This window comes from Pelmatolapia mariae, linkage group LG7, assembly GCF_036321145.2.
Source record: "Pelmatolapia mariae isolate MD_Pm_ZW linkage group LG7, Pm_UMD_F_2, whole genome shotgun sequence".
Classification (NCBI taxonomy): Eukaryota; Metazoa; Chordata; class Actinopteri; order Cichliformes; family Cichlidae; genus Pelmatolapia; species Pelmatolapia mariae.
In genome coordinates this window covers 3,373,152-3,396,356 of record NC_086233.1, presented here as the reverse complement: position 1 = coordinate 3,396,356, position 23,205 = coordinate 3,373,152, and the positions used below count along the sequence as shown (strand labels likewise).

General features: G+C 39.0%; 1 protein-coding gene across 1 annotated transcript; it reads right to left on the bottom strand.

Annotated features, from left to right (window-relative positions):
- Positions 1-1,464: 1,464 nt before the first annotated feature.
- On the bottom strand, positions 1,465-22,906 carry syt8 (synaptotagmin VIII). The gene is made up of 9 exons (XM_063477529.1): positions 22,864-22,906; positions 22,322-22,522; positions 20,917-21,080; positions 19,812-19,907; positions 19,479-19,646; positions 19,156-19,323; positions 3,778-3,895; positions 2,990-3,123; positions 1,465-1,725 (listed from the first exon to the last, which is right to left on the bottom strand). The coding sequence occupies exons 1-9, from the start codon at positions 22,904-22,906 to the stop codon at positions 1,465-1,467; spliced, it is 1,353 nt and encodes a 450-aa protein (XP_063333599.1).
- Positions 22,907-23,205: the final 299 nt, after the last annotated feature.

Here is a 23,205-nt window from a genome sequence, read left to right as displayed (position 1 = left end):
CTCTATATGTTTTTATTGTGTTTTGTAGACTAAAATACATTTCACTTTCAGTGTGCTTACATAAGAAAAAATGATATGCATTTCCAGGTCAATAAGTATTTAGGCACTGACGCAATTTTGCCTTTGCCTACAGGGGATTTGAAATCAAACAGTGAAGATGTGGTTGAAGTGGAGAAGTTCAGCTTTAATCCAAGGGCTTTAACAAAAATATTGCATTAAGTGTTTAGGAATTACACCCAAGCTGCTTTGCTGAATCGAGCTCGGGTAACTGACTTGGCTACTGAAGAATATCCCCATTTCTTTGCTTTGAGAAACTCGAGGGTCGCTTCTTTTGCAGTCAGCCTTGGGTCATCATCCATCTGCACTGTAAAATGTAGTCCGATCGGTTTTGTAGCATTTTGTCAGAGTCTGATCACAGAGTATAGCCTTGAGTGCCACCCAGTGCTTTGCAGCTTGTCCTAAACTTTCTGTATTTCCATTCAGTAAGACATCTTTGGTTTGTAGACCTTGACAGAGATACTCCTGCCTCCTTAAGAGTGGTCCTGGCTTGGTAAGCTTTTGTGAAGCTGTTTTTTCTTAACCATAGAAAGAATTCCACAACCATCAGTTGTCTTGCATGGTGTTCACAGTGCTGCTGAGCTGTTGACATTTTTGTACCTTTGTTCATACTGTACGAAGAAATATAGTACTGCCCCAGACTGCATGCATGAACAAATGATGAAGCTCTGGTTATATTACAAAACACAAGAAAAACACACCTTTATACTGATTAATACTAAGAATTGCAATACTACTACTAATAGTAATAATCTTATCTTATCTTAAAAAATGACTTATTTATTTCAGCCTTTCTCCTGCTTTCCTCCTCTTCCCTCTTTTACAGCAGCATCACTCCTCTCCCCGTTTCACCTTGAGATAAACTTGTTTCCTTCTATAGAGAAATAAGTGTGATGGTATTCAGATTGCAGACAGCCAGCACAAACGATGCTGGTGCCCACTCATCATGAATCTGGCAGAAGTTTCACGTGCAAGCTCATGTCTTTCACAGGGTAAAAACATTTACTGAATGAGGCTCATTCAGAAGTTCAAGACTTGGAATCCACTCTGGATCTTTTATCCACTTCATTTGTCTTGGAATAATGAGTGAACATATTGACTGTTTGATTTAAAATCCACCATGTTGTTGTTGTACTGAGGGAAAGTGTGTACTTAAGCTATGGACCTAACTGTGTTACACAGTACAGCTATCTTACAGAGGCTAAACTGTGTTTATAAAGAAAAAATAAATGCTCCGAGTTAGAAAATATATTTTAGCACGTTTTGATTTGATACCAAAAAATAATAATTACAAATCTTAATATACAGTATAATACAAAGTAATCTTATTCAATAATTTCCATATCAGAAGAACAAAGGGAGAAATGGTTATCAAAAATATTTGAATCTCTCTTTTTTTAAATGGTTTCATTTAGGGTACCACTGCTGAGCGCTTTCCTTCATTTTGCTGGGGATGGGCATTTTCTTTTTCAGGGTTAGAGTGGAGTTGACCTGCTCGGCCGACAGCAGGCTGTGCCACTGAGCCACCGGCCGTCGCGGGTTGGACAACATGTCGGCCCAGTGCCTTAGCTGGTTCCCTGTGGCATCACAGCCCAGGTAGATCTTCCCTATCGGATCATTCCTGGTCACGGCGTCATGGTCCCACACCGAGACCACCAGATTCACCCTCTGAGGAAAGAGATTCAGATTTAAAGAAGCCTCACTATCAGAGCAGCATTAAAGTGGTAGTTTTTGATATGGGAGACAGACACTATCTCTACTTTTAAGATTAGGCTTCAACTTTCCTTTTTACTAAAGCATATAGTTAGGGCTGGACCAGGTGACCCTGAATCCTCCCTTAGTTATGCTGCAATAGGTGTAGGCTGCTGGGGGATTCCCATGATGCACTGAGTGTTTCTTCTTCACCTACTTTGTATTTATACACCTCTCTGCATGTAATCAATAGTTATTAACCTCTGGCTCTCTTCCACAGCATGTCTTTTATGCTGTCTTTCTCCCCTCCCCTCCCCTCCAACCGGTTGCAGCAGATGGCCCCGCCCCTCCCTGAGCCTGGATCTGCCGGAGGTTCCTTCCTGTTAAAAGGGAGTTTTTCCTTCCCACTGTCGCCAAAGTGCTTGCTCATAGAGGCTCACAGGATTTGGGGTTTTGTCTCTTATGTATTATTGTAGGGTCTACTTTACAATATATATAGCGCTGAGGCGACTGTTGTTGTGATTTGGTGCTGTATAAATAAAACTGAACAGAAGTGAAGTAAATTTTTCCACAGGGATGCACAATCCATTTTTTTAGTTTGATGTGATACCTTAAGTGTGAATATGTGCTTATAATAAGTGTCAGTCTTATAACAGTGTTAAACTAAAAAGCTGCCTCCCTCACTGCATACAGCTGAGGATCATTCCTTTATGTGTTAGGCTGCATTAGGCTCTTCTTTGAGAAAGGAGCTGAATCCCTACACCAGAGGCAGAAAACCTTAAAGCCTTCAGTGCGTGACGGTTTACAAAAGTGTGTGCGCAATGTTCATCAGAAAATCACAGCCACTAAGAACAACAGTAAAAAGGGTATCAAACATATTGTTAAAGTGGCAGGAGTCTGTTTCCCTTCTCAACAATTCGGCATGTATTATGTAACCACTTAGACCAGGACTGGAAAAATAACAGGTTGAATTTTATTTTTATTGACACACAGTGTTTGCGTCAGCCAGTGCAGAAGTATAAATGTCAGGAAAGAGGAAAACATTCTCAAGTTAGTTCAATCCAGGATCTGTGCTGATATATATTCTTTATATTCTAAACCATCATCACAAAATGTCTTCATAATTACTGTTAAAATGTTTTGTGTTTATGTAAAATTAATATCGATGACCAGTCTATTGTTTCGGATCGTCTCAAATTTTGTTAAAGATCTGCTTCAGCCAGGATGTCGTGACACTCACCTGGATTTGATCCAGTGACACGTCAAAGACAAACGATTCGTTGAAATAAGGGTTTAGCGTCTTCTTTTTGATAGATGTCTTCTTTTTCTTCCACTTCCTTTTGTCCAGAGCTAGCTGCATCTTCACATAAGGATCTACAAACACAGCATGGAGGAAAGTCACTCGGAGCGCCTATAAACTGCATTTCTTCATGCAGATGCATAATACCTGCATAAAATACCTGAGAAGAATTAATGGGGTAAAATAATAAGGTAAGCAGGAATCAAGAAACATGAATATTGTAACAACTGTAACAGCATCGATGTAATCATGTCTGAATTGCATCAATAAAGAAATTTTAGATAATCAACCTTTTATTTAAGATAATCCATTATGGCTTTCTTTAAATAAATATACAGCTAGATGTTTAAATTAAACATGGTCAGCACTTAAGCATTACTGCTCAAACCTGTTTAAGAAGACAGTTTGTTTAAAGGGGGAGGAGCTAAAAACATTGTTAGTGCTCAGGGGCTGCATTAGACCCCAGTGTAAGATAAACGAAGCTGCTGTAGTCGAGTACAGCTCCCACAATATGAAGATGGAAATGACTTTAAACTTCTCCCATCTTCACTGTTTCTGTAGTTACTGCTGTCAACCACTGTGAGGCAGTGTTGTCTTCTGTTACACCTCCAGTGGATCACCCGTTGGTTTAATGGAGAGCAAATGTGTTCTTGGATTTGCTGTAAATTAGCACGCTGGAACGTTTTTGAAAAGTTACATTTTTGATTAAGATCCCGTCTCAGTCTGACCTGAGGATCCTCCAACGTCCATGCTCTTCAGGTTTTTGGCCTCCAGGATTACCACAGTCAGCTTGCTGGCAGAGGGAACATAGCGCAGGGAGAAGCAGATCTCTCCTAGATTTTCTTCCTGCAGCACAAACGTCATACAGAAATCTGTAGTTCTTACAAACTGAATCAGCTCTGATATATTTCAGTAAACTGAAATGAATAAAAATGCAAATAAAAGGAGGAAGCTGAAGGAGAAAGTGACCATCTACCCATTATGAGAGCCTTGTGCTAGTGACAGTACAAAATGACTTAAATAATATTCACATTCCTCTTGGATAACCTGCGAAACCTATAATTTTACTAACAAGTATAAAAATAAGAATAATACGTTTTATCTTAAGTGCCTTTCAAAATATTCAAGGTTATATAGAAGAGTTTAAAAAATTTAAAAAGCCAAGAAAAATGTCAAAGTGAATAAAACAAATTTACAGTATATAAAAATCATTAAGAACAGAGGATGCATGTGACCGGTGGAAGATGGTAAGAAAGAGTAAGTCACTTTAAAGCAGGGGTGCCCAATCCCAGTCCTCGAGAGCTACCGTCCTGCAGCTTTTAGATGGATCCTTGTTCCGACACACCTGAGAAGAATATATATGATACCTATTTGGGGGGGGGGGGTGAGGGGGGGGGGTGTGGGGTGGGGGGTGAGGGGTCAGAGGTCAGGGGAGGGGGGTTTTGCCTGGGGGCATTGCCCCCCACACCCCCTTTGCCGAGCTTAAAAACTGACATCTTGTGCACGTACGAGCACGCGCGCATGCACTCTCATGTACGCGCTTTCACTCTTCCGAAAAGGGACACTTCCTGTGGTCCCACTGCGCATGCTCTCTCTCCTCCTAGCAGGGTGTTTTTTTAATTAAAGGTTCATCAACCGCTGTAGGCATTTCGGGCTTTTCACGGTAAATTTACACAAACAGGAATGACTTTGTCTTTTATTCTATAGAAAGACTTTTGTTGTCAGAAAATCAAGCTGAAACGTCAGTGTGTTTTATAAGCAGATTTTCTACAGTTAGTAGCTAGTTAGTTGGCTGTTTCAGACTTTAAGACGCTGTTTATCTCAAGAAATGGTGAATAAGGATGTGGAGAGAGACCAAACTTTTATCCCTTTCATTAAATAACTGCATCCCCCCCCCCCCCCCCCCCCCCAAAAAAAACCTTTCACCTAAGAACAGCGCCGTTAGTTCGCATTCATTTTCAGTTAAAATTTAAAATAATTAAAACAAAAATAGGCGAGGGCTTTCCCAGACATTCTTTAAAACACAGATGTGCAACGCATTATTTAATTAGTGTTTATCAGCCGATGCGTTTTAGTTTTCAGTGTGAATATATACAAACAGGAGTTACTTTTGCAATAGTGTTTTACACACTCTAACCGAAATGGTAGATTTTGTGTGTTTTTTAACAACTGCACTTTGGGGAGGGGGATAGTTAAGGCGAATTTGAGGTCTGTGCTTTGGGGTGGGGGAAGAGGCATAAAGGTTTATAAAAGCCAGCAAACTCTATCCTTGAGCCTGACACCCGCACGTTAGTTTGTGTATTCGACCGTAAATTTTTAGAGAAAATACGCATTGAATTTTGATGCAATTTTTAAAACATAGATGTGCAATACATTATTTTAATGTCGTTTATCAAACGCTGTGTGCGTTTTGGTTTTCACTGTGAATGATTTACTTTTGTAAATGCAGGATCACATTTTTTTTTAATGGTGCTTTTGAGACACTGATCTGAAAGATAAATGCTTTCGGTAGAAGCAGCTTTGCTGGATTTGTTTTTTAACTTGGTGAAACATAGTGCGAAACTCGTAATTTAGTATTTTTACAGGTTTTAACTGCGTTGTCTTTCTGTCTTTCTGGAAAATGTTGGTAAACTTGTGACATGAGAGCATGCACCGTACTCTTCAGACCTGTCAGCTTTGCTCGTTTCATAGATCCTCTGTTGATAAAACTGATAAAACTCTAGATGTAAAATTTTAAGGCTACATATTATTTATCTCGCACTAAGTCTGCTTGGCATATGCTATGTATAAAGGCTCTTTCCAAAAAAGTGTAGAGGCGACTTTAGCGTGATTAATTTATTACAATGTCAGTTTTCCCTCCTTTGTCTAGCTGGTGCAAGTTTTTTGTTTATTTGTGAAACTGAGCGCGGTTGTGGACAATTCCGACTGTGCTGTTTGATTTGTGTTTCGTGCTGGATCACTTTCTTTAATTGTTACTTCTCTGCGAGCAGTGAAGAACCAAACTAGTACTTCAAAGTTTAGAATCAGTTTTGCCCCAGTGGCCAGTGCGAAGTTGTGCTGCAGATCCCAGTATGAAAGCTGAGGGTCCAGCCAGCCGGCAGAAAGGCCAGTTGATGCCTCGATGGGCATTGGAACCGGTTTTGCCCGCACAGAGCGTTTCTGACATGCTGGCGTTGCTTATGCATAAGAGAAAAGCAACAATACAGCGTGTTCTCTGCTCCAGGACATCCTTTCACACGGTATGTATGTATGTCTGTCTGTCAGCGCTAATTATTCAAACCCTGTTTAAAAGGCGACTCATTTGTTGTCCAAAAACATTTCCTCTAAATTTGCAAAGTTACTGATTTAAAAATATATATTTTCGATTTTAGCTGGATGTCACACTCTAGACTCTTGAGCATATTTATATAGCAAAATTCACAATGGTATAACCATGTTAAATAAAAGATGCCCAAGTGTCCACCAATGCACTCTAATGCATGCCATTAATTACCTCTATAGCTGAAAAGAGTCTGTATCTATAATTTGTGGATCTGCTGATTTGTTTTTAATGTGGCACTTTTTTTTCCACGAAATGCAGATGATGAAATCCTCTTTATTTGAGAAAGTGTCCCTAAGCTATTGTTGTTCATACTTACTGAGTTCCCTAACCACTTCTTTGCTATGTCAGCAAACTTTCTGAACAGGAAAGGTATCGTAGATTTAAAGACACATCTTCATTGAAGCAAAGGCAAAAAATTGGAATGAATTTTATGTTCATATTAAAGAGTGAAAATCCAAAATCTGCTGCAATCTTTTGTATTAATGATCTCTCTCTCTCTCTCTCTCTCCCTGTGTGTGTGTGTGTGTGAGTGAGTGAGTGGGTGTGTATAATGCTGCGTGTGTGTGTGTGTGTGTGTACAGGAGAAAGGTGATGCCAGGAGCTTTTTTAATGCATTTCGAATCAACTTTTTTTTTTTTGTTTTACAAGAAGTGTATTTCATACATTGGAACAAATGTAATCTTTTCTATACTTTATAACTATGAAACTCTAAAGATTTTAAGTTCATGCACATTGTGAAACAAGAATCTAAATCTTTCTGTCACAATGATTTCTATAAACGCATGATGTTTATGGGGATAATGTGAAAAATCTTTTGTGGGCTCTAATAATGATCAGTGGTGATTGAAGAGGAAGCTTGAACCCTGGCTCTGGAGATTTTCATGACAAGTGACAGTGCAGACATTTGTTAATCAGAGAACATGTTTTATCATCATAACGACTGTGAATTTAAGCGTCGTTAAAGTGTCACTTCAGCAATGCTGCCAGGAGAAAGAAGTGTTGACTGATGTTTTTTTAATAGAAGACTTAAAACACTAAACTCTAATTTCTGGGGTTTATTTTAAGTTTACAGAATATAACGTCTGGTATGACAATGAGTTTTACTCCTCACTGTCTGTGTTATGTGTATCCATTTATCATGTATGCTACTTTGCTCTGTGGACTAAAATGTTTCATTGTATTCATGAAATAAACCAGAATTTCAATGTCCGAATCTTTTTACTGTTTTTCTGCTTTTGTTCACTCCAAGTTTGACGAAACCCACAGCTCACTAACAATGTGGAGCAGTCTCAGTGTATTTAGCTGCTTTTTCCCTAAACACAATCAGTTGACTGGGAGAAATGCCTGTAGTCCTCACTTTGGTCATTGTGAATGTTGAAGGAGATTTGTTTCATAGACACCTTATGCTAGTGTTTCCTACACTTAATCCAACACTACTATGTTCTATTTAAACCCAGATTCCTTTTATAGTTTGCAGTGAAATTTGTTAAACCGTTGCTTAATGGGACAGCAGTACAAGTCACTCTTTCCTAACACATTGTAGATAAGTTTATCGCTGGACAACACAGCTAGCAGTCTCACACACTCTCTAGGTTTTTGAAGTTTTGTGTGTAATGGTTTAGTCTATCACACCTTACCCTTTTCTCCCAGTATCACAACAGTATGACTCCCAAAGTACAGAGCAGTAAACAAACAAGGACTCTGAAGTCAGAACAGAAAGATACAGTTGGAAGATGAATGATTGTGTTTTTATGATGCGTAGTAAACTACCCCGTCTTCTTTTTCTCTGTGTTGTTGTTCTTGTGTGTGTGTATGCTTTTAAAAGTCAAAGTATACATTAGCCACACTTACAAAAAACATTTTGAATTTCATTTAGAACTGAGATTCTACGTTGTAAGCAGAAATCTTATGCTCAGCCAGAAGCGTGTTTCCCCACTTTCACAATGCTGAGGTGTCAAATCCACAACCCCCAACAGATGGTTTGTCACACACTGGGTTCAAACACTCAAAAAGCAACACAACAGCAGGTTCATGAAGGACAAGCCCCCCTTTATTTGCACAGCCTCACACACTATAGATTTTTAAAGTTGTGGTGTACAATGGTATAGCCACAGATGTGACTTCTACTTTTGATAAAGATCACTCCACATGCATATTTCTTAAGAAATGAAGCGTCTTTATTAAGCTCTTATTTATACCTGTCTACACAATAATAGACACCGTGTGCTCTGTGACATTATAGTCTTCTACTTCTGCGTCCATTGGTTTGCATTTTCAACTCCCAACCTTTCAGGTTGTTATGAACGGCTTATATTTCTAACATTTTGTGATGTAAAAGTGAATCATGCAGCTTTTTTATTTTCTGTCTGATGGAAGGACTTAAGACACGAGTTATTTAAACAATTCTAAATGACAGTGTGACGGCCATAGTACTTTATGCGGGTGAAATATGTTAAGGATAATGTTTCTCAATGTAACATGGCAAAGAACTTTTGGTTAGGATACAACATTTTGTAAACAGTTACCTCAGAACCTGTACTGTCAGATCTATGTATGTAAGGTTAAACTTTCCACAGTACTTCCACTTAAGTAAGTAACCAAACACATAAAGTCACCCTCACCAATAATCAACTGTTCCTCGAAAAAGGTAGCACAAACAGACAACTGACTCAGCAATGATAAGTAGAGCTACCCTAGGCCGATACTCAAGCAGAAGAAAATTAAAAGTTGTTTTGGCTCGAAAGATTGAAGAAAAATATGTTTAATAATTCAACAAGACCCTGCACCTTCAACACATGTGCATTCAAATTTTGGAACAGGCTCAACATTGCTGTTGTTCAATAGTTTTTATCCACTTTCAAAAGTCATTTTATGGTTTTAATATTTCCAGCTGATAAGGAGACTTACAGCATTTCAAATGCCCGTCCAAATGCTTTAAACATCCGCATTGTCTGTAACAACAGCATCAAACTGCAGAGCATTGTTTTTACTCAAATTCAGCATTTTCTGATGAAAATTTAGCTGCTTTTTTTTTTCACTGTAACACCCCCTCAGTGCCATTTTTTTAGGATGATATTCTTGGAGATTCATTTTTTATATATATACACTTATGCTTTGGGAGTGAGGGTATCTAATACGCACGTTGTCACTGTGTTTTGTACTACCAACTGTGAGGGCTCTGCTTTTACTTTGAGAAGTCTGGTTTTAGTCTCGTGAGTGTGTGTGTTTTTCAAAGGAGATCTTCATCAGTTTCATTTTGTTACCACAAACTTTGTGTAAAGTTCACAACAGAGGTAAAGAGATTTAAACACACCAGTTTAAGGAGGCATGCAGGGTTTTGGACCAGTTGCACAGGAGAGGTGAAGAAGAGAGTGTCAGCGGAGATGTGCAACAGAAGCAGAGGGAACATTTTACAAGATGATAAATGGCAGATTTAGATGATTACGAATTATGTTGACAAGATTAAAAGACACGTCCATCACAGTTTAGCAGCATTTCAGTTTGATTAAATTAAAGTTGTTGTTTTTTTTTTGTTTTGTTTTTTTAAACTACACAGGGTTTATTTTCTCCTTTGATAGTAATCATATTGAACATGTCAGTGATGGAAACAAAAATATAAAGAAATGCTAAACGTGTGTCTAATTAAACTGTTCCTGTGAACCATAAATCATCCTTTAGTATGTTCGGTGTTACAAACTTGAAAAAGCACAGAAAAGATCATCGGACATTAATCTAATCAGTTTTCAGCCTTCATTCATATTGAAATGTTGAAATCTTTCCTGCTAGACCGAAGTGTAGCGTTTGATACCGTTGGCCATTACATTTTATTACATCTATTATTAAATGGAGAGTCCTCTTCACACACTGAAGTCAATTATGAAGCTCCACGGCTTCTGTGCAAAGACTAGTTCTGTTTACATTATACTTGCTTTAGAAGGCATAGCATATATTTTTACTGCTATGTAGATGATACCCGCTTTTATTGGTTAAACTGCTGGTATGTCTTAGATACATAATGAGCTTTAATTTTCTGCTTCTAAATTCAGATAAAACTGAGGTTATTGTAATATGGCATAAAAATCTTAGAAACACTGTGGCTAACAAGATCCTTTCTCTGGGTGGGATCGTCTGTTGTAGGGATTAGACACATTATAAGTAAAATTGAGGCACACAATCCCGTCGCACAACATCAACATTTATTTATATACAAAAATAAAAATGCTTTTTTTACATAAAAGAATTGTAACTTTACAATTCATCACCGATTACGTGGGTACATAGTCCTCATCCTTAACCCATAGTGGTTTGGGTAATTCCTCAGGGCCATATCAGGATACATGGTTGAAAACAGGATACATGTTTTTTTTTTTGTTTGTTTGTTTGTTTTTGAATGTGCTAAAATGTAAGATACATGCTTGAAAAAGCGTACATGCTTTTAAAAGATGTGGCAAAATGCAGATTGCGTTTAAAAAAAAAAATCAGTCTTTCAGAGAAAGCATTAGCGGCCTCCTTTGTAACATTCTGTGACCATCCACAGCTGTCCGATTTTCACCACATCCTCCCCCACTAGATTGTCGTAGGCCTCGGTAATGGCGTCAAAGACTTTCCTCACTGATTTGAGCTCATGCAAGAGAGTCTCCGCCACTGTGCCGACTTTGAGGTCGTCCGTTTTGATGTTCCGGGCAATCAGCAGGCGTTGAATGGAAGGAATGAAACGAGGGGTGAGGAGTCTTTTTCTGATGCTGTAATAATTTTCAGCGTAAAAGTCATCCTCCAACACTTGCAGACACTCGTGCTGTCTCTGGCTGGGTTGATCGAACTTACAGCCGTTGCATTCTTCGGTGCGGTACTTGTTGATTACAAGGTTGACTAGATGATACACCGCGGTTTTCACGGTATCTATGAATAAAGAAGGTGCCCAACCATCAAGCTCGTCGGCTTGCTGCAGTTTCTCCAAGGGGCGATAGTAACCGGGCGTGTCGGGTACTATTGTGCCCTCAACCGAGGAACTGGCCAAGGAACTGTCCTCCTCAGCGCGACGCAGGGGTGCAGAGTCCATCTTTCTTTCTGTTTTTGAGCTAGGTTTTTGAAAGAATGAGAAAGCGGTCTTCTTTTTAGAGTAAAATAAGGCGGGCGTGGTCTGGAAGTGGGATGTTCTTAGAGGGGCAGGTAGGAGTGGCAGCGATTTTTAAAACCGGAGAGCTGGCCGTCAACTTTAGAAAAGAACAGTAATGTCCTTTCTTATCTGTTGGGGTTGAATATCTCCATGAAAAAATGACACCTTGCAGCCCTTCTGCTCAATCAACCATCAAAGTGGCAGAACTTGGTACATACTTGGTACTTGGTACTATCAGGGACGCTGGGCAATCTTTAGTCTCTGAAGATCCATCCACAAACCCTACATTTGAAGATTGGAGTGAAGACGCACCGTATTCACCAGTATCAGAGTTGAGCCCACCCCCTTCACCGCCACAAGTGTGGACTATGGACACCGACGACGAGGAAGATTTTTTGTATTTCGGCGACTCTCCCGACATTGATGAGATAGACTGGGCATGGCCGCCCTTCCTATGCCCTGAGGAATTACCCGAACCACTATGGGTTAAGGATGAGGACTATGTACCCACGTAATCGGTGATGAATTGTAAAGTTACAATTCTTTTATGTAAAAAAAGCATTTTTATTTTTGTATATAAATAAATGTTGATGTTGTGCGACGGGATTGTGTGCCTCAATTTTACTTATAATGTGTCTAATCCCTACAACAGACGATCCCACCCAGAGTAAGGATCTTGTTAGCCACAGTGTTTCTAAGATTTTTATGCCATATTACAATAACCTCAGTTTTATCTGAATTTAGAAGCAGAAAATTAAAGCTCATTATGTATCTAAGACATACCAGCAGTTTAACCAATAAAAGCGGGTATCATCTACATAGCAGTAAAAATATATGCTATGCCTTCTAAAGCAAGTATAATGTAAACAGAACTAGTCTTTGCACAGAAGCCGTGGAGCTTCATAATTGACTTCAGTGTGTGAAGAGGACTCTCCATTTAATAATAGATGTAATAAAATGTAATGGCCAACGGTATCAAACGCTACACTTCGGTCTAGCAGGAAAGATTTCAACATTTCAATATGAATGAAGGCTGAAAACTGATTAGATTAATGTCCGATGATCTTTTCTGTGCTTTTTCAAGTTTGTAACACCGAACATACTAAAGGATGATTTATGGTTCACAGGAACAGTTTAATTAGACACACGTTTAGCATTTCTTTATATTTTTGTTTCCATCACTGACATGTTCAATATGATTACTATCAAAGGAGAAAATAAACCCTGTGTAGTTTAAAAAAACAAAACAAAAAAAAAACAACAACTTTAATTTAATCAAACTGAAATGTTGCTGAACTCTGACGGACGTGTCTTTTAATCTTGTCAACATAATTCGTAATCATCTAAATCTGCCATTTATCATCTTGTAAAATGTTCCCTCTGCTTCTGTTGCACATCTCCGCTGACACTCTCTTCTTCACCTCTCCTGTGCAACTGGTCCAAAACCCTGCATGCCTCCTTAAACTGGTGTGTTTAAATCTCTTTACCTCTGTTGTGAACTTTACACAAAGTTTGTGGTAACAAAATGAAACTGATGAAGATCTCCTTTGAAAAACACACACACTCACGAGACTAAAACCAGACTTCTCAAAGTAAAAGCAGAGCCCTCACAGTTGGTAGTACAAAACACAGTGACAACGTGCGTATTAGATACCCTCACTCCCAAAGCATAAGTGTATATATATAAAAAATGAATCTCCAAGAATATCATCCTAAAAAAATGGCACTGAGGGGGTGTTACAGTGAAAAAAAAAAGCAGCTAAATTTTCATCAGAAAATGCTGAATTTGAGTAAAAACAATGCTCTGCAGTTTGATGCTGTTGTTACAGACAATGCGGATGTTTAAAGCATTTGGACGGGCATTTGAAATGCTGTAAGTCTCCTTATCAGCTGGAAATATTAAAACCATAAAATGACTTTTGAAAGTGGATAAAAACTATTGAACAACAGCAATGTTGAGCCTGTTCCAAAATTTGAATGCACATGTGTTGAAGGTGCAGGGTCTTGTTGAATTATTAAACATATTTTTCTTCAATCTTTCGAGCCAAAACAACTTTTAATTTTCTTCTGCTTGAGTATCGGCCTAGGGTAGCTCTACTTATCATTGCTGAGTCAGTTGTCTGTTTGTGCTACCTTTTTCGAGGAACAGTTGATTATTGGTGAGGGTGACTTTATGTGTTTGGTTACTTACTTAAGTGGAAGTACTGTGGAAAGTTTAACCTTACATACATAGATCTGACAGTACAGGTTCTGAGGTAACTGTTTACAAAATGTTGTATCCTAACCAAAAGTTCTTTGCCATGTTACATTGAGAAACATTATCCTTAACATATTTCACCCGCATAAAGTACTATGGCCGTCACACTGTCATTTAGAATTGTTTAAATAACTCGTGTCTTAAGTCCTTCCATCAGACAGAAAATAAAAAAGCTGCATGATTCACTTTTACATCACAAAATGTTAGAAATATAAGCCGTTCATAACAACCTGAAAGGTTGGGAGTTGAAAATGCAAACCAATGGACGCAGAAGTAGAAGACTATAATGTCACAGAGCACACGGTGTCTATTATTGTGTAGACAGGTATAAATAAGAGCTTAATAAAGACGCTTCATTTCTTAAGAAATATGCATGTGGAGTGATCTTTATCAAAAGTAGAAGTCACATCTGTGGCTATACCATTGTACACCACAACTTTAAAAATCTATAGTGTGTGAGGCTGTGCAAATAAAGGGGGGCTTGTCCTTCATGAACCTGCTGTTGTGTTGCTTTTTGAGTGTTTGAACCCAGTGTGTGACAAACCATCTGTTGGGGGTTGTGGATTTGACACCTCAGCATTGTGAAAGTGGGGAAACACGCTTCTGGCTGAGCATAAGATTTCTGCTTACAACGTAGAATCTCAGTTCTAAATGAAATTCAAAATGTTTTTTGTAAGTGTGGCTAATGTATACTTTGACTTTTAAAAGCATACACACACACAAGAACAACAACACAGAGAAAAAGAAGACGGGGTAGTTTACTACGCATCATAAAAACACAATCATTCATCTTCCAACTGTATCTTTCTGTTCTGACTTCAGAGTCCTTGTTTGTTTACTGCTCTGTACTTTGGGAGTCATACTGTTGTGATACTGGGAGAAAAGGGTAAGGTGTGATAGACTAAACCATTACACACAAAACTTCAAAAACCTAGAGAGTGTGTGAGACTGCTAGCTGTGTTGTCCAGCGATAAACTTATCTACAATGTGTTAGGAAAGAGTGACTTGTACTGCTGTCCCATTAAGCAACGGTTTAACAAATTTCACTGCAAACTATAAAAGGAATCTGGGTTTAAATAGAACATAGTAGTGTTGGATTAAGTGTAGGAAACACTAGCATAAGGTGTCTATGAAACAAATCTCCTTCAACATTCACAATGACCAAAGTGAGGACTACAGGCATTTCTCCCAGTCAACTGATTGTGTTTAGGGAAAAAGCAGCTAAATACACTGAGACTGCTCCACATTGTTAGTGAGCTGTGGGTTTCGTCAAACTTGGAGTGAACAAAAGCAGAAAAACAGTAAAAAGATTCGGACATTGAAATTCTGGTTTATTTCATGAATACAATGAAACATTTTAGTCCACAGAGCAAAGTAGCATACATGATAAATGGATACACATAACACAGACAGTGAGGAGTAAAACTCATTGTCATACCAGACGTTATATTCTGTAAACTTAAAATAAACCCCAGAAATTAGAGTTTAGTGTTTTAAGTCTTCTATTAAAAAAACATCAGTCAACACTTCTTTCTCCTGGCAGCATTGCTGAAGTGACACTTTAACGACGCTTAAATTCACAGTCGTTATGATGATAAAACATGTTCTCTGATTAACAAATGTCTGCACTGTCACTTGTCATGAAAATCTCCAGAGCCAGGGTTCAAGCTTCCTCTTCAATCACCACTGATCATTATTAGAGCCCACAAAAGATTTTTCACATTATCCCCATAAACATCATGCGTTTATAGAAATCATTGTGACAGAAAGATTTAGATTCTTGTTTCACAATGTGCATGAACTTAAAATCTTTAGAGTTTCATAGTTATAAAGTATAGAAAAGATTACATTTGTTCCAATGTATGAAATACACTTCTTGTAAAACAAAAAAAAAAAAGTTGATTCGAAATGCATTAAAAAAGCTCCTGGCATCACCTTTCTCCTGTACACACACACACACACACACGCAGCATTATACACACCCACTCACTCACTCACACACACACACACACAGGGAGAGAGAGAGAGAGAGAGAGATCATTAATACAAAAGATTGCAGCAGATTTTGGATTTTCACTCTTTAATATGAACATAAAATTCATTCCAATTTTTTGCCTTTGCTTCAATGAAGATGTGTCTTTAAATCTACGATACCTTTCCTGTTCAGAAAGTTTGCTGACATAGCAAAGAAGTGGTTAGGGAACTCAGTAAGTATGAACAACAATAGCTTAGGGACACTTTCTCAAATAAAGAGGATTTCATCATCTGCATTTCGTGGAAAAAAAAGTGCCACATTAAAAACAAATCAGCAGATCCACAAATTATAGATACAGACTCTTTTCAGCTATAGAGGTAATTAATGGCATGCATTAGAGTGCATTGGTGGACACTTGGGCATCTTTTATTTAACATGGTTATACCATTGTGAATTTTGCTATATAAATATGCTCAAGAGTCTAGAGTGTGACATCCAGCTAAAATCGAAAATATATATTTTTAAATCAGTAACTTTGCAAATTTAGAGGAAATGTTTTTGGACAACAAATGAGTCGCCTTTTAAACAGGGTTTGAATAATTAGCGCTGACAGACAGACATACATACATACCGTGTGAAAGGATGTCCTGGAGCAGAGAACACGCTGTATTGTTGCTTTTCTCTTATGCATAAGCAACGCCAGCATGTCAGAAACGCTCTGTGCGGGCAAAACCGGTTCCAATGCCCATCGAGGCATCAACTGGCCTTTCTGCCGGCTGGCTGGACCCTCAGCTTTCATACTGGGATCTGCAGCACAACTTCGCACTGGCCACTGGGGCAAAACTGATTCTAAACTTTGAAGTACTAGTTTGGTTCTTCACTGCTCGCAGAGAAGTAACAATTAAAGAAAGTGATCCAGCACGAAACACAAATCAAACAGCACAGTCGGAATTGTCCACAACCGCGCTCAGTTTCACAAATAAACAAAAAACTTGCACCAGCTAGACAAAGGAGGGAAAACTGACATTGTAATAAATTAATCACGCTAAAGTCGCCTCTACACTTTTTTGGAAAGAGCCTTTATACATAGCATATGCCAAGCAGACTTAGTGCGAGATAAATAATATGTAGCCTTAAAATTTTACATCTAGAGTTTTATCAGTTTTATCAACAGAGGATCTATGAAACGAGCAAAGCTGACAGGTCTGAAGAGTACGGTGCATGCTCTCATGTCACAAGTTTACCAACATTTTCCAGAAAGACAGAAAGACAACGCAGTTAAAACCTGTAAAAATACTAAATTACGAGTTTCGCACTATGTTTCACCAAGTTAAAAAACAAATCCAGCAAAGCTGCTTCTACCGAAAGCATTTATCTTTCAGATCAGTGTCTCAAAAGCACCATTAAAAAAAAATGTGATCCTGCATTTACAAAAGTAAATCATTCACAGTGAAAACCAAAACGCACACAGCGTTTGATAAACGACATTAAAATAATGTATTGCACATCTATGTTTTAAAAATTGCATCAAAATTCAATGCGTATTTTCTCTAAAAATTTACGGTCGAATACACAAACTAACGTGCGGGTGTCAGGCTCAAGGATAGAGTTTGCTGGCTTTTATAAACCTTTATGCCTCTTCCCCCACCCCAAAGCACAGACCTCAAATTCGCCTTAACTATCCCCCTCCCCAAAGTGCAGTTGTTAAAAAACACACAAAATCTACCATTTCGGTTAGAGTGTGTAAAACACTATTGCAAAAGTAACTCCTGTTTGTATATATTCACACTGAAAACTAAAACGCATCGGCTGATAAACACTAATTAAATAATGCGTTGCACATCTGTGTTTTAAAGAATGTCTGGGAAAGCCCTCGCCTATTTTTGTTTTAATTATTTTAAATTTTAACTGAAAATGAATGCGAACTAACGGCGCTGTTCTTAGGTGAAAGGTTTTTTTTTGGGGGGGGGGGGGGGGGGGGATGCAGTTATTTAATGAAAGGGATAAAAGTTTGGTCTCTCTCCACATCCTTATTCACCATTTCTTGAGATAAACAGCGTCTTAAAGTCTGAAACAGCCAACTAACTAGCTACTAACTGTAGAAAATCTGCTTATAAAACACACTGACGTTTCAGCTTGATTTTCTGACAACAAAAGTCTTTCTATAGAATAAAAGACAAAGTCATTCCTGTTTGTGTAAATTTACCGTGAAAAGCCCGAAATGCCTACAGCGGTTGATGAACCTTTAATTAAAAAAAACACCCTGCTAGGAGGAGAGAGAGCATGCGCAGTGGGACCACAGGAAGTGTCCCTTTTCGGAAGAGTGAAAGCGCGTACATGAGAGTGCATGCGCGCGTGCTCGTACGTGCACAAGATGTCAGTTTTTAAGCTCGGCAAAGGGGGTGTGGGGGGCAATGCCCCCAGGCAAAACCCCCCTCCCCTGACCTCTGACCCCTCACCCCCCACCCCACACCCCCACCCCTCACCCCCCCCCCCCCCCCCAAATAGGTATCATATATATTCTTCTCACCTGAATCAAATGAATGGCTTGTTATCAGGCATTTGCCAAACTTGATGGCATGCTGAAGAGGCAATCAAACCATTTGATTCAGCTGTGTTGGAGTAGGGATGCATCTAAAAGCTGCAGGACAGTAGCTCTCGAGGACTGGGATTGGGCACCCCTGCTTTAAAGAAATGCATTTTGTGTTGGGATTTGAAAGTGGAGAGAGTCAGGCAGGAGATGTCTGGTAGGAGAAAGCATCTGATGACTCTAACCTGAGAGGAGGGGGAAACCAAGAAAGGAGAACCTTTTATAACCTGGATTTGGTGCCAATGAGGGAACCTCAGTTTTAACACTATTCAATCTGATAAAGTTCCTGGAGACCCAGGATTCGATTTCCTTGAGGCAACGAAAGAGAGAGGTGGGTGGGAGGTTTGGTGCACAGGTAAAGCTGGGTGTCATCAACATAAAAATTGAAATTAATATCAAATTTACAAAAGAGAAGAGACCAAGAGGAAGTAGATTATTAATAGGAGAGGTCCTGGGACAGATCCTTCAGGAAGTGTAAATCGGTTGTTTTGATATTTTTGAGTTGAATGAAATTAGTTTCAGGATGCGTCAGTGATTCCGCTACAGGCTAGTGTCTCAAGAAAGATGTATTGGGGTATAGTATAAAAAACCAGATTAGATTTTGACAGTATGAAGAGAAGAGTAAACAAAACAAGCTTGAAAAACTGTTAATCCTGCCATTAATCCAACAACTATTGGTCCCAGGAAGCAACATGACTGCTTTTTCTTTTTGAATGACACAAGAGGTTTGGATTAGGAAACTGAATCCTTAAAGAATATGGAAATACATTTGACAAAAATTGATTAAATCCTTCCTAGATGCCACCACTTGGACCATGAAAAATAAGGAAATGTGTGAAAGCAAACCTCAAATTTGGCGGGTGCTTCCAGCTCCTGCCACTCCTCGATGATGTGATTCCAGTCAACATTGCAGAGCTGCACCCGGATCTCGCCGATGATTTCGTGTTTGGAAAACCGGTTAAAGTCAAACACTTTCATCACAGCTGTCGACTTCATGAGGGTAGACTTTGGTAGCTGGGGGCATATAACTAAGGTTGGAAGCTCTTTCTTTTCGAGGATTTGCAGCATTGAGGTTCAACTTCAATAATTCACCACATACACAACAACTTTTAATTATAACTGTTTTTTAAGCAAATGCAACTAAACAGGGCAAGTCACCCAGGTCCTACCTGGAAGGTGAACTGCTCGTTGAAGACAGGGTTCAGCGTGCTCCTGAACACTTTGGTCTCATAGGTTTTGCTCTTTTCGGGGAGGATGTAGACTCTGACATATGGGTCTGAGGTTCCTCCGAGGTCCATGGCCATCAGGCTGCTGGCTTGTTTGATCCCCAGTTTGAGCTGTAAAGGTCGACAGGAAACAGATGGATATTGACTCATACCACAGCTGAAAACTAAAGAGGAGCTGAACAAATTTCACACATTCAAATGTTTAAAATAAGAATGCAACATTATAGAAGTGCAACGCTGCATGAAAGGTAAACAATTAGACATTCATTTAATCACCTCAGACAGAGGCCCATCATATTCCAGAGAGTAGAGCAGCTTTCCTCTCTGCTTTTTGGTTGAGCCATAATCAACATCTGCCACATCTGGCTGAACCTGTCAGAGGAGCACAGGAAGCACATTAGCTGAGACCCTTTAGGCAAAAAAAAAACTAGTCCAAGCCTTTTCAGGGGGTAAAGCCATGTTAAACTTTTAAACTAAAACTGTTGTATACTTTGAATTAAAAAATTAAAATTATGTCACACTCAGAACCAAATAAATCCAGAGTAACGACACAACAAAGAACATCAAGTCTGTTCTTTGAGTCTGAAAAATAAAGTCATGTGGTGCCCTAGTGTGCATTACATCTAAAGGACAGCAGGGGTCACTGGTTCTTACTGAAAAAAGTAAGCGATTACACAGAACTCTATGATAAAATTACTCTACTGCTCTACTTGATCAATAACTTCAGTGAACATTTTCCTGATGGGTTTATGGCATTAATTGTTAGTGTCAGGTCTTATTTAACACAGTCTCATGTTGACTCAACGGTTTCTTTAAAGTGCCAACAGCATGTTCCCAGTGACGTAAAAATACAGGTTGTGTGTGCCAGTTCCTAACACCTTGATTATATTTTGTTGTGGACATGGACAGCTGGAGACCCAACAACGAGGAGTCATTCCTGTGGCACATGCACAGCTGGTGCACTGTAAAGTAAATTCTCCACAGACCTGTCAGTGGCATAGACCCTCGCAGTTACCAAAAAGTTATTTCACTGAGCGCTTTCAAACCTATCAAAAGTAAAATCAAGTCAAAGGTTCTGACCAGTTGTTTCTTGACCCAAAAAGTAACTAAACTGTTCAGCAACTTATATCTGTCCAGTTTACAAGGAGCCTGTCATTAACCAAGGTCTTTTCACAGGAATTCTTGAGGGTTGGCAAAGCCCAGGAATACCTTGGCATGCTGAAAAGTAACACATGAGACATTCCAATGGTTATTTCCATCTTTTATGTGTAGTCTGTAGTGTGTAGTTTTAATCAGTTCAGTGGAAATAAAAAACAATAGAATACATTATGTTTTTGTGTTGTGTATCAGTCAAATTTATATCAGATACTCTGCCACTCACCAGGGCTGTGGTTGTTTTTCCATTCACCGCCTTCAGATTGATCTGCTCGTTCTTCTTCTTTTTCTTCTTTCCTTTGCAGCAGCACTTGATGCAGACACACAGGCAGCAGAGCAGAATCAGCAGACCGCCAGCTGCAAAGATGGTGTAGATCGCCCATCGAGGCACTGTGGAGATAAGACGAGTCCACATTATCTCACCAACAAAGACTGATTCTGTAAACAAAATGTCCATTTTATTCTCATTGAAAATCTATGAAAATATTTGTTCCTTTGATTAAAAGTTGAACATATGAGCTTTATGGTAGAGTTAGAAATAATGGTAAACTTCACATTCAGTTCACATTAAAATTATTTTTTTGTATTTGCAGTGACAAATAGTGCCAGTGTTTAAATCCTTTTGATGTCCCAGTGCTAAAATATAATTCATCAGAAGATAAATATAAATAATTTCTTTGGACATAATATTAATTGACTGAGTAATGTTAAGAATGTAGTTTAAAGAGAATAATTTAAGACTGGAGATAAAACACTCTGGAAGCAGCTACGTCTCTAAATCGTACAACTCTGTGCAGATGACACACTTTTGTGTGTGACTAACTTTAACCCTCTGAGATCAAAGTCATCATTAGTGATAACTTTGACTCTAGATTTTGGAGAATGGCTAAACGGACGTTTTTGAAAATAAGAATAGGTTTTGATGCATTTCCAAATATTCATTTTCTTGGCCTCCTGATTACCGAGTCTTCAGAGACCAATTAAAAGAAAAAACAAAAATGACATATTCAGATTGCAGAGGGTTCAGATTGAGGACATCAACAACGATGAAATAAGAGACTAGCTTGGTTGTGCACTGAGCCTATGCACAACTTTGCAGAGCATCGTATACATGTAATAACTTTGTGCTATCATAAAAAAAAATATGTGCAACAATAAGTTTGTGTGCTGCTCTTGTTTGTGCTGTTGTTGGTCCTTCAGGCAGTAGAAATTACAACATCTAAGTTTTAGTGAAATTTCAAGACACGTTCCAAATAACAGCTAAACCAAGGCATCTTATATTACAAGACACGCCCCTACAACGCTAAACAGAAAACACCAATCAGAAAATCACTTGTGAGCAGAACTTGTCAACATGAGGAAGGAAGATTTTTGTTTTTAACAAGAAGAGACCTCCAGCAGAACCAGGCTCAGGGAGGGGCAGCCATCTGTTTTGACTGGTTGGGGAGAAGGGGAAAGAAGCTATTATTGATACCCTTCTCATCATTGTGTCTTTCATCAGCAACAGGGGGAGATCACTAGCATTTGTATCTAACTTATTTGCTCACCTGATAAGATCAAAACACGTATTTAACTCTAGTTATCCTTTGGCTACTTGGGAAATAATTCATTGCTGCTGTTGAGTAACTCACAGGGTATCCGGTCCAGCAGGCCATTGATGAAGGCAACAGCTGGGTCGGCAGTGGTGTTAGTATATGTGGAGGTGGTGGAGATGAGGGTGGTGGGGTGATCTGTGACTGTGAAGCTTTTTGCCTTTGATGACAAGTTAGATTTCACATGGGAAGAATGTTGTGGTGGAAGGATTTTAGACATGATGAAGAGGATGAAGATTTCTGGAAGCAAGAGATGACAAATGTTTACATGTGTTAACAAAAAAGTCTCTCAGCCTTTGTGCTTAATGAAAACTAAAGGGAATGGCTTCCCTCAAATTACCACAGGCTTGATAGATATGAGTCAAAGTGACCGCATGATGCACGTGCAGTTACTTTAAAAACACACACACACACACACACACTGAGCCACATCCTTTACAACTTAACGAGGTACTGTTACTAAAATAAACCATCAAAGTTAAGGCTGTTTTACTGGTAGTAAGAACAGAAATCAAGCACTGGGTTAGTTGGGCCGCAGAGTCCATTTAAATGTTAAGCGACCCGCATTAAGCGATGATCACCCTCCACAAGGAGACTAAGCCACTGAGCGCTGTACTGGAGCATAATTAATGGAGATTGAAATATAAAAATTTAAATTGTGGCAGGAAAAGGGGCACAGGAAGCACCGATGAGTGCAGCCTTAAGAGGATTGTTAGGAAATGTTGACAGAAATATGGTGTCTACATGCACGGTGGGAACCATGCATGTAGACACCATCCGTTCACCTTTTTTGCGTCCAACAAAGAGACGGTGAGTGGAACCTAAAATCTCAAATTTGGACTCATCAGACCAAAGCACAGATTTCCGCTGGTCTAATGTCCATTCCTTGTGTTTCTTGGCCCAAACAAATCTCTTCTGCTTGT

Coding starts and splice junctions, on each gene's coding strand:
- syt8 (XM_063477529.1), bottom strand. CDS start 22,906: ATGCTCCAGTACAGCGCTCAGTGGCTTAGTCTCCTTGTGGAGG. Junction 19,324..19,478: donor ACGAGCAGTTCACCTTCCAG/GTAGGACCTGGG, acceptor ATATGCCCCCAG/CTACCAAAGTCTACCCTCAT. Junction 3,896..19,155: donor AAGCACCCGCCAAATTTGAG/GTTTGCTTTCAC, acceptor TTTGTGCTGCAG/GAAGAAAATCTAGGAGAGAT.